Below are 12,152 nucleotides of genomic sequence, written 5' to 3'. Positions count from 1 at the left end.
AGACTTCCTCTCTACGTCTTTTAGATATGAGACATGGTACCTACAAAACAAAACTGATGGTGCTAATAGAGACACAAAGGTCAATGGAGATGTGTTAGCAGAAGGTGGCTCTGATTCACCAGCAATTGATTCACTTCTGCAAAATCATTCTGATCTTGGCTGAGGAGTTGGCCACATTTTGCACTCAGTACAGTCTGATCCCCTATCAGACTTTAACCAAAGAGGTAGATCTTGAAGATCTTCTCACAAAACATTTAATCCTTTTCTCCTGGTGATCTATTGTTCTCAGCTTGTGAATCATGGACAGTGGTATTGGCTCAACGGACTTACAAGTTCCTGTTTAGAAAATAAAAAATGTATTGTATTTTGAAAATTGATAGGATACTCTCACATCTTCTGTGCTACAGTTGAGTTGGAAATTAATACTTCTCCCATTTTGGATTTACCATTTTGAAGTTTTGTTTTATGAGTTTGCTTTTAGCCCTATAAAAATTGTATTTCTATCTCTAAATCATTTTTTTTCTTTGGGAATGGAAAAGAAGGATTGTTGCCATCATATGTTCCTACATGGTTTGAACATAAGAAATCACTGAGGATGTCAGTGTGCTAATGCTGCTAGTAAGTATGAGAAAAAAAAGTGAGGAAGCAGTATACCTTTAAAAGCCTGTAGAAGAACATAATTTATCTTAGCAATGAAGATTGAGCAGGTTAAAGTCAAGCCATCCCACTGGTGAGAATTGAGTCTAGCTAAAACCTGTTCAGTAAGAGTACATACCAGAACTCTGTTGGACAGACAGAATATACTTTTTACAAGTAGACAGAATATACTTTTTACAAGTTTCCATGTATCAAGTGCAAGGGGAATGGCAAATTGAGTTGGATATTACCCAGTTGCTAAGATGAGGCGCTGCTGTTTGGGAGCAGCAGGCTAATTCTTTCCCTTACCTATCATCTGCTCCTCACTACTGACTCAGGTGAACAGGCAAAACAGGGATGGTCATCATACTCAGAAAGAGACATTACTAGAAGTTCAGAAGCTTGGTATATATGGGCAGGTCTTATCACTGAAATCCATCTCAAACTGAATGGAAAGGAAGGGAAAGAAATGTTCTAACTAAGTAATTCAAACTGCTGTAAAACATTGCCTATGGAAAGTGTATCAAATCTGATGTCCTCCCCCTCCCACTGAAATTGTTGTTTCCATGTTCTCTTTGGTATCAGATAATATTTTCATTCCAATTATCTTTAATCTGTATCTTCACATCAATAGTTTTAATAGTAGCAAGGCTTCTAAATGTCCTCCCTAAAACTGTAGTCTCTTATGGAATTTGAAATAATGATTATAGGCACATTTGGGAAGCCATTATGGGACAGAAAGATGAGGAGGAAAAAAAAGTGGCTTTAGAAATACAGTGTCTGTTAGTTAAAACAAGACATTCCTCATGCAATGTAAGCCATAGAAATAACTGCGTTTCTTGTGATCCGTATTTCTTTTCTCCTCAGACCTAACGAGGGTCAGGTGACACCACAGAGATGATCCTGCTGTCTTTTTTCTTCAAGTTGTTTATGTGTCCATATTAAGGGACTCTTGAGGTAAGTTTTAGCTCATTCAGCCATGCAGACTTATTGTGGGTTTCACTCCAGTGTGATACCAAGATTCTATCATGGTCTCTTCCACAATGACCTCATACCCCTATTATCAGACTACTGTTACGGAGGACAGAACACTCTGTCTGGAAGAGTAGCAGTGGTAGAGTTCATTAGAGAAGAACCTATACAACATTTATTGCTGGGCCTGCACCTTTATTTCTGACACTCAGTAAAAATCATCAGGTAATTATACAGAAGAACAGTGTTCATGCCAACTTGCATATAGATGGTCTGGGTGCTGAGTGTTTTTGGTGCTCCTGCTACATGATTCTGTCTAATAGCACAGTGGTATATGCTGACATCACGATCATTTTCTCTGCTGTTCGCAAAAATCTAGTTTATAAAAAGTCTAAATCATTCTTCTTGGGCAGTGAAGGACTGAGGGCCCTCAGAAGTATATGTGCGGGCAGATAGCCTCTGGTGAGAAAATGTGAACTAGACATAAGGCATGGGTTATGGTCATGGCAGTAGCAGGCTATCCAAACAGTATTTTCACTCAGTTCATTGAGAGCATAGGGAAACAAGTTACCATTCACTCTGCACTAAATCACTCTGAATTCAGCCTGTGTTCATTTCTTCCCAGTGATACATTCTTCAGTTTGAAGTGTCAATGAGAGTAAGGTTTGGTCAATGCGCTTGGTGAGGCTGATAGAGCAGAATTTGGACATACTTTAAGTATTTTCATATTGATTCCTTAATGAGCCATAAAAAACAAGTGGAAACTCTGTCCTTAACAGGAGCAAGAATCTTGGAGTTCTGCATTAATCCACTGACTTTGATTATTTTTCATCTCATGCTCCAGAATTTCAGTCAGTCCCTGCAGAGGGCAGTAATGATTTTTTTTCTCTGAGCACAGATTTTCTACAAGATTTACTTTTTTCCCCTGTAAATCACACAGTGGATGAGATGAATAAGTACTCTGAAGTGGTACAAATTATCTTTCTCGTTAGGTATATGCATGATTTGTATTGCTCCTATAATCAGATTTATTAAAAACATGATCAAAGACTGGGGGAAAACTTTTTTGGTATTTAAAGCAAAATAAATATTTTTGTCACACTATTCATGCATACAGTTATATTGCACTATTTCCGCTCATTTGGGAGGTATTTCTGTGAGGGTGGATGAACAACCAATAAGGTACAGAAATCTAAACTGTGTATCTAATGGTCCATTTGTTCTTTACATCTTTGAAATCTGAGTAATGTTTTATTTCCCAAGTGCACTCATTGAAATCAGAGGACTTCATAAGGCCTTCAGTGACACTCAACATGGATGAATATGACTGTGTATCCTGTATGCCTGTGTATTCCATCTTGTTTTGTAGTAGAGTAGGTATCTTGGTTCTAGCTCACATTAGTAGTGTACATATCTGACTATTTAACATAATAGCTGTTTAATTGACCAAATTATTTGTCTCTGTAAATTTTCTTTTTTGAGTGAAATTATCACAATAAGTTCTATCTTGTAACAAATAAACTGCTAATAAACAATGAGGTATTTGTTATTTTTCTGCATGGAACACCATCTTCCAAAGAAATTACAGGTTAATAGAGATGATAAAAAAGCAATATAACCTCGGAGAGAATTCCAACTAATCACTGCTTTTTAAACTAGAAGCAATATTTCCTGTGACAGTACACTATCATAGCAAAAGACAGGCTGAATTCTTTTGAAAAAATTGGAGTACATCTGTCAACAAGAATATCTACCTACTCAATGACATGACAGACGCAGCTAGTAATGCATAATTACTTAAAAGTATGTTGTCATAGTATCAATGAAAGTGTTCACATTCAGGTGTGACAAGTCCCTTTAAATATTCTTCACTGGTTGTAAAAATACTTACAAAGTTTTTTCTGTCATCTCAAATGCCACTCACTACAGCAGTTTTAGAGTGGAACTTAATTCTTATGGGTATTTTCATCAGCAAAATGTCCAATGAAAAAGATGGCCAAAAAAAAAAAAAAAAAAAAAAAAGCGTGTAGAACTCTGTATATACCAATCACTTTCTCATCCAGTGAGATGCAAATGAACTCAGAATACATATATTTTCCTTTTGGATCTTCATTTGCCTTTCCACAATCTAACATGCATTCTTAGTGACCAATAAATGTATTTTCTGAATAAGTGGTTGAAACACTATTTTATCCCTCACCTTAAGTGTGGAAAGAATGTCATTCATATTTGATAAACACAGGCCAACTGTGCATGTGGTGTATGTGCACATAAAATGTGATCACATTTATTGCCTCTTTTTAGTGATATAAATCATAAGTGTTGTGAACATGATTCTTCCATTATCTCACAGGATAAGGACATAAAATAAACTTTGCTACCTTTATCTGTTCTGAAAGCTGCTGAGAAAGTTAATGGCTGGAAGCAGATAGCTTTAGCATTATTTCAGGCACACAATTCCATTCCACAGTTTACCTCAATATACTTTTAAAAAAAATTTCTTTCTTGCTTTGATGAAAATCTTGTAAAAGCATTAAATCTGAGATGCTCTTGACAACTTTGCACTACTAAAAAAAAATAAAATGCACCAACAAAAACAGAATGACATCAGGTAGTAAAACAGTGTAATCACTTTCTTTTTTAAAACAAAAACAAAACCAAAAAACTCTTAAATTGCAACATTTAAAAAGTCGACCTGTCTGCATTTCTACTTCATCTAAATTATTCTGTATATTAACTCTGAACAGTATTATTACTATTTGATAGTTACTCTAAGTACTGTGGGCCATTGAAGAATTTAATGTGGAAAAATAAACCAGGATGTTTATGCAAAAACCTAAGAGAAAAGATGTGTCTTCATTTGAAAAATTAATGAAAAAAGTACAAATGCTTACCTTTGTGTTTGGGTGGCATAACTGTTATCATACGTCTCATAGCTTGGATCATCATATTCACCCCCATATCCATCATCATATCCCTAAGGGAAAAACAAAACACCAAACCTTAGAAGAGTGTTAAATCAAAGAATATTATTAAGCTGTAAGAGTAACCTGCATCAGCATATACATGCTGTATTTGTCCAGTATTATGTAGAACACGCAGCTTCCTGACAAGAATTGTGAATTGTGAAGAACAACTTACATGGTGCAAGCATAAAGAAACCAATTACTCATCTAAGAATGAAGTTTATTCATTGACAAACTGTGCTGTTTTGTCCAAGCCACAGTGCTTCAGCAGGATCTATTTAGCCTGCTGATGAATGATAATGAAAACAATAATTTTCCAGCAATTTGTTATATAAATGGTTGCATAAATACATATAGGTGAAATGAACAAATGGCAGGACAAATATACTTACCATGCAATATAAAAACAGAATAAAAAGGAGATATTCTAGGGAATGATTTTTTATTTCCTTGAGACTATGTTGATTCAACGTCAGGACAAGAGAGTAGTCAAGAAATGATATACGAAAACACTTTTTCTATAAAAATTTTGGGAGCTGATACTTCCTGCTAACTAGAAAATTTTCCCATTATGTAAAGCGTGAAAGGAATTAGGAGGTTTAAAAATCTATGACTATACACTAATTATAGCAGGAGACAATTTTTTTTTTTAACAAACTATCCAAAATTTAGTTAGTTTGAGGTAGAAGGGAGAATAGTGGGTAGCCACAAAATAATAGGAGCCCTGTAAACATCCACTCCAGCATACTATCATAACCACAAAAGTAAAATGTTAGTTTGATACTTCATTAGTTCTGCTAATTAAGGGGAGCTTATAAACAGGAAGGAGACCAAATTTTTACATGTGTAGATAGTGATAGAACAAAGGGCAAGGGCCTTTAACTAAAAGAGAGGAGAGTTTAGATGTTATGAGGAAATGCTTTACTCAGAGGGTGGTGAGGCACAGGTGCAGGTTGCCCAGAGAAGCTGTGGATGCTCCATCTCTGGAGGCAATCAAGGCCAGGTTTTGAAAGGGGCCCTGGATAGCCTGATGTAGTGGATGGCATCCCTGCACAGTGCAGCAGAGTTGTAACTATTTTGGTTTTAAGGTCCCTTCCAATGCACGACATTTTATGACTCTACAGCTGAACTACACTAGAACTTTCCTTACAGAAAATGGGACAGGACTGCAGATGGCAATTCCACCTCTAGGACATTCACATCAGTTTGCAGTAAGGAAAAGGTTTGGTGTGGAGTATGGCCCAAACTGGCTGAAGAAGGGAAAGGTAATGCAAGACCGGAGAATGGGACGAGGTACAGGTCTGGTAGCCATCTTCTAGTCAATACTGAGAACCGTCCCTAACCATGCAGGCTGGATAAGGCTGTAATTATGCCTCCGTCACTCCACTCGCCTTACCTATGCCTAACAACTTGTGGCCTGGTGCTCATATCAGGATGCCAAGGGCCTGAGTTACAGCTGGAAGTTGTCAAGGAATAGAGAAAGAGCCGCCTTTGGCAGAAACACGGAGACCATAAAATCATGTGATGATAATTATATACACAATCCCACATGTTTTTGGGAACTGAAAAATGAGGTCTTAAGGAACCAACAGAAGTTTCTCTGTTTTCCTGCAAAGTCATGTGTTTTTCATACTCGTGCTTATCTTAGTTTGCATACCTTGTAACTGTTTGCCCCCCACTTCCCACCTTTGCTTATTATGGCAATTCACACGTAAAACAGGTACAAAGTCAGGATGCTGGAGGACAGCTTTAGGAGCTCCCCTCAGCTGGCCTGAGAACCACCAGCCTGCAAGCCCCCCCCCTAGACCCCATACCATGATGTATGCATTGATGACACAGGTCGTATAATCTTTCCTACTCTAATTTACTTTCCTTAGAATCTGTAACCTTACCCAATCTAATTTATCCTTACCTACCCTAATCTACCTTCCCCTCCCCCCACCCCCAAATAAGGATTACTCATAGGCTAATACATTGTTTGCTTAGAATACATGTGATTACATAACATATGTACAACAGCTTGCTCAGAATTCATTTAATAAATTGTTTAGGAGCACCTGAATTGTATCAGTGAAGTGCACCATAGTCACTGTCTTCTTGCTGGGTGAAACAAACCAGGGAATGGGGTGAGACAGTAGGGAGATTGGGGAATGACCTCTCCCAAACTCTGAAGTCCACACAAGCCTCATTATCTTTTATTTCAGTGGAAGTGCACAATTTTTTTTTTTTTTTTGGCCTTCATTGGTATATATTAATACTAAAACAGTATAGTTAAACACATACTCCTGCAGGCTACAGTAGTATATTGAATATGACATGACTAAATATACAGTCATGCTTTTGGGGACAGGCTGAGAGCAACAATGAACTACCCAAAATAGATGTTAGTCCCCTTGACTAGTGTACATCTGAATGGGATCCAGCCACTGTAAAAATGAGAATGATGCAAGTTCCTATATAAAGTGGAATAATAGCTAGAGGAAAGACATTTCAGCATGCTTACCCAACATATGAGAGAAAAGGAAAGGCAAGAATTACAAATTAGCTCTCTCAGTGCCTTGATGCCTGAGGACGATCAACTTTCAGCACCAGTAGGGCAGAGAACTATTGTAACAGATTTTAACAGCTTCCTGAAGGGCTCAGCAGGTCAAATGTTTCAAGTGGAATAGTTGAAAAACAAGGAAATTGGAAAAAGTACATTTCTTTGATAAAGTATTTTCCAGATAACGTTCTATTGTTTGTGTAATTCTGAAAGATAATTATCTTGTAATACTACTGGTGAACTATTTACATAAGGTACGTACTGGCATTTTTTTCAGTTTAATATGCTGCATCATACCCAGAAACCCTTGTCCTAAAGTAGCCTTAGGCATCTAGAACTAAGATGCAGAACAGCTTTTTTCACATCCCTGAAGTGCCTCAAACAGGCTAAGCATTTTCTTCTATTTAACCTTCAACTTCCTAGCACTTTCAGCTTTAATGTTTGAAAGTACTTTTTTCATACATATTTTGAGAAATGAGACACCCAGGTCCCATCTTTCAGCAACTTGGATTTGCTCTGGTCTTACAGCAGCACATCTTGAAAAGGAGAGAAAGGAACAGAAATATATGTATAATCATAGAATAGATTTGTAGAATTTTTTGAGTTGGAAGGGACCCTTAAAGGTCATCTAGTCCAACTCCCCTGCAATGAACAGGGATTTTGCAGCTAGATCAGGTTGCTGAGAGCCTCATCCAGCCTGATTTTGAATACTTCCTAGGATGGGGCGTACACCACCTCACTGGGCAACCTGTAACAGGACTTCACTACCCTTCTTTTTCCTTACATCCAGTCTAAATCTTGCCTCTTTTAGCTTGAAACCACTTCCCCTTGTCCAATTACAACCTTGCTAAAGAGTTAGTCTCCTTTGTTATAGCTCCCCTTTAGATACTGAAAGGCCACCATCAGGTCTCCCCAGAGCCTTCTCTTCGCCAGGCTGAACAACCCCAGGCTCTCAGCCTGTTCTCACAGGGGTGATGTCCCATCCCTTGGATCATTTTTGCGGCCCTCTTTTGCCTGCACTCCAACAGGTCTATGTCTCTCCTGTACTGAGGGCTCCACATCCAAACACAGTACTCCTGATTAGGTCTCAACAGCGCAGGGTAGAGGGGAAGGATCTCAATCTGCTCCCTCTATCTCCTGGTCACTGTTCTTTTGATGCAGCCCAGGATACAGTTGGCTTTCTGGGCTGTGAGGGAATGTTGCGGGCTCACATCCAGTTTGCCATCCACCAGTACCCCCATGTGCTTTCCCGCAAGGCTGTGTTCAAACCTTTCATCTCCCAGCTTGTATTGTTAGTGAATGTTTCCACAACCTAGGTGGAAATCTTACACCTGGCTTTGTTGAACCTCATGAGGTTGACCAGGGCCCACAGCTCAAGCCTGTCTAAGTCCTTCTGGATGACATCCTGTCTCTTGGGTATTTTGACTGCACCATGCAGCTTGGTGTCATCCACGAACTTGCTGAGGGTGCATTTGATCCCACTGTCAATGTAATTGATGAAGATACTAAGAAACATTGGTCCCAACACCGATCCCTGTGGAATGCCACTAGTCACCAGTCTCCATCTGGACACTGAGCCATTGACCACCACTCCCTGGGTATGATCTCACAACCAGTTCCTTGTCCAATAAACAGTCTTCCCATCAAATCCATATCTTTCCAATTTGGAAAGAATGATATTATGGGGGACTGTGTCAAAGACCTTACTGAATTCCAGATAGATGACATCAGTGGCTCTTCCCTTGTCCATTGATGCAGCTACACCATCACTAGCTTGGTTAGATAGGAGTTGTCCTTGTTGGAACTGCAGTGGGGCTAACAATATTTACTAACACAAATGTATTTGAGGATTTCCAGTATAGTTCAGAACTAAAAAAGTAACATAAAAAAGTAAAAACGTTGAAGAAAATTAAAACATATATTTTCAATCCAAGAAAGAACTAATTATTAAATAAGAATATTTAAGTATTTTCCCACAAAGTAAAGACAAGAAAAACTCTTGGAAGGCTCATAATACTGCATTAAAATAGCATTGGAAACACTCACTTCAGGAGTAAATATGCAGTTCTATAATACAGAAGATGATAGTCAGGGAAAAAAAAGGGTGTGCTACAGAAAAAAGGAACGCAAGTGGAAATAGGCTTATATTCTACTACCTCGGGAGAAGCTAAGTATCATTTTGACTCAATACCCAAAATATATTTGGGAAATACTTTTTCTGAACTTCAGATTTACTCAAATCCTCTCCAAGCTCCAGATGCTAATACAGATATTAAAAATACAAATAAAGAATAACAGAGGCAACATAATAAAAACTATGCTTTCTCTTTAAATATGAGTTTTCTACTTAAAACCCTATGTTAAACAATAACAGCCCGCACTCAAATGCACTGTTTAAATCACTTCTTCTCTGAAAAGCCTTACAAAATAGGATTTTCACAGCATGCTCTGAAAAATTGTAGTTTTTATCTCTCAGAAACCAAGAAAAGCAAGTCACATATTTATGATGAAAACTGCTTCACTCACAATATTTTAAATTCAGTCATCTTGGAAATGTATGATAAAATACACTGTAAGAAAACTAACTGATTTTATTTTTCTAGAAGAGAGCCCAAACTCTTTCTGTTTTTTATGAAACTAATATATATGGGCTAGGAAAAAAAAGAAAAAAACAAACAACAGTAAGTCAAAGTAAATATGTGAACGTGGGAAAAAATCTGCAAGCTAGAGAGACAAGGCAGCCATTTTCATTAGCTGCAGCCCCCAAAAGGAATCCTGGACACAAACATTAATACTCTACTTCAGAGATGGTGAATATATAAAACTTCACTTCTAATTACAACTGTGTAAATTAAGTGGTTACTCAATAAATGGCCTTCAAATACTTAACACTCTTTCCTCCTACTTGCTTTCATAAATCTATAAACATATTTTCTCTCTCCACCCCCCTCCTCCCCCCTTCTTTTTTTGTCACTGGGCCACGACATAATTCTCTCACATATCCATATCACCTTACCTTAGATGTCTATAAGCTAGCCATCTGCTTTCTAGGCAGTGGTAGATTCCCTTTAGAATTCAAGTAGAGAAATAAAACTTTTTTAGAGGATAATTCATCCCCCACACTTTTGATATCTATTTGAGAACAAGTTGATTAGCTCTTTAAATGTGAACTTTCTTTTCAAAGACTATAAAGGGAGCATGGGATGGATGTGTTAGATTTGGAAAAATAACCTTTAGGTATCTAAGTTAGTTTCTCATTTGAATGAATTTGTTGTACAAAAAAAAGCTGAGATAGTAAAAATCAGTACTACTACGTGAAATTGTGAAGCAACCAGAGACTTAGAATGCAAACCAGAACACTATGGAAGATGCCTGGGGAAGGGTGGGAATGTCAGAACAGCATCTGAGACACCATGCCATTCAGGCAAGATCTCCTGTCAGAAAATCTGACATGCAACTAGTTACACAAATAGATCTAAGGATGTGTTATCAAGTACGGGAAATCCTAAATCTCATTCATTTTACTGTATGTTAAATACTGGGAAGAGAATATAAAAACACAACTAGAAAGTATTCTCTTTCCAGATGTACGACTCATGCTCTCAGCTAGTCATATGGCCTATCTGGCTTACCAAATACGCACATTTTTCCTGCAAAGAGCATTTAAGGGAGCAAACACAGTCTTATCAACCACTGCTTCATTCCCATCACCGTATTATAATAGGCAAGGGGAGATGGGTTAGCATATCACATAGAAATGGTAATTTTAAGCAAGGTTTTCATCTTTTTAAGCCAATCACAGCTATTATAGTTGGGCGTGTACTACTCTCACCTCCTTGCCTACTTGTTCCTTTAAAAAAGGTTCACTGACACTCAGGGCTTATGGTGATTTGGGAATGGTGAGTTAACTGAGCCTCTCCAGAGGGCTACAGGGGGGACTTAGATTCACCACAGTCACACATAGCCATAGATTTTGTGCTTATTCTCCAGGCTGTTCTAAGATGGAGACACCGAATACACACAGAGGGACAAATTGACAAATCTCAATACATTGATTTTATATAATTAAGACAAACAACAATTAATTTCTCTCTACTAACTACAAAGAGGTTTAAAATATAGTTACTTTAGATACAGAATATTCGCTGTTGAAAACTTGCAGTTAGAGTAAATAAATTTAACCTAAGTACCTGGGAAGTTAGACTGTTGTGTGTAAGGATTTCCAGAATCAAAGTTTATGCTAAGAAATTTAAATTCTGACTAAATTCTTCTGTAAGTATTTGTGGTTGTTATCATAGCTGGCCTTGAATTTCTCAGCTGTTCCTCCGGAGACAATAAAAACAGAAATTAGATATCATCAGTCTGTTGAAGAGAACATATATCCCCAGTGCTATTGAGATCTCACCAAGCATTTTGAAGACAAACTCAAAGTCAAGTAGAGAAACACTATATCCATCAAGAAAAATAGTAGTAGGAATAACAAAAATTATGTTGAAATTAAAATGGGAGCACTAATCAATTCAAAAAAAAACCAAAACTCTATGTTAAGGACTTCATAAATGCAATATAAGAACTACAGTCTACAGAGCCCACGGTAAATTTGCTGTCTAGCAGCAAAAAGCTAATCTCAAGACTTTGGGATTCTTGTTGAAATCAGTTTTATTTTGCATATACCAGCAATAGGAAATGTCTTTATAACTGGATGGTGGAATATATATATATATGTATATATATATATGTATATATATATATGTATATGAAATATATATAGGTGAACATCTTTCACACAGTCATGGAAATATCACTGATGTTTTACTATAATCACAGTCACAGAGATTCTGTGAATTCAAAGCAATGAACTTAGATGGGCTGTTCATAGGTGAGCTATTCATATTCCCATATTTCATAAGTTTAAATAAACCTGATGTTGAACAACTTTGGCAATTAAAATCAATCAAACTAAACAATATAACTGCCCCTAAATTCTAATACTGATTCTATTCTAGTTGAAAATAGGACAGTGGCCACAAAAGCAA

At 37.3% G+C, this 12,152-nt stretch overlaps 1 protein-coding gene across 33 annotated transcripts in view; it reads right to left on the bottom strand.

Annotated features, from left to right (window-relative positions):
* KHDRBS2 (KH RNA binding domain containing, signal transduction associated 2) overlaps nucleotides 1–12,152 on the bottom strand; it is a 339,549-nt gene that overhangs the window by 60,652 nt on the left and 266,745 nt on the right. For all 33 annotated transcript variants that reach the window (XR_005859018.2, XR_005859021.2, XR_005859038.2 and 30 more), the window contains one exon: nucleotides 4,503–4,585. Coding sequence is in view for 2 of the 33 variants with exons in the window: in XM_426201.8 (XP_426201.3) it covers nucleotides 4,503–4,585 (83 nt within the window). In the remaining 31 variants the exon portion in view is untranslated. The remainder of the gene's footprint in view (nucleotides 1–4,502; nucleotides 4,586–12,152) is intronic.

Source organism: Gallus gallus, chromosome 3 (genome assembly GCF_016699485.2).
Source record: "Gallus gallus isolate bGalGal1 chromosome 3, bGalGal1.mat.broiler.GRCg7b, whole genome shotgun sequence".
NCBI lineage: Eukaryota > Metazoa > Chordata > Aves > Galliformes > Phasianidae > Gallus > Gallus gallus.
The sequence above is the reverse complement of the archived record's forward strand: the minus strand, read 5'-3'. Positions and strand labels throughout refer to the sequence as shown.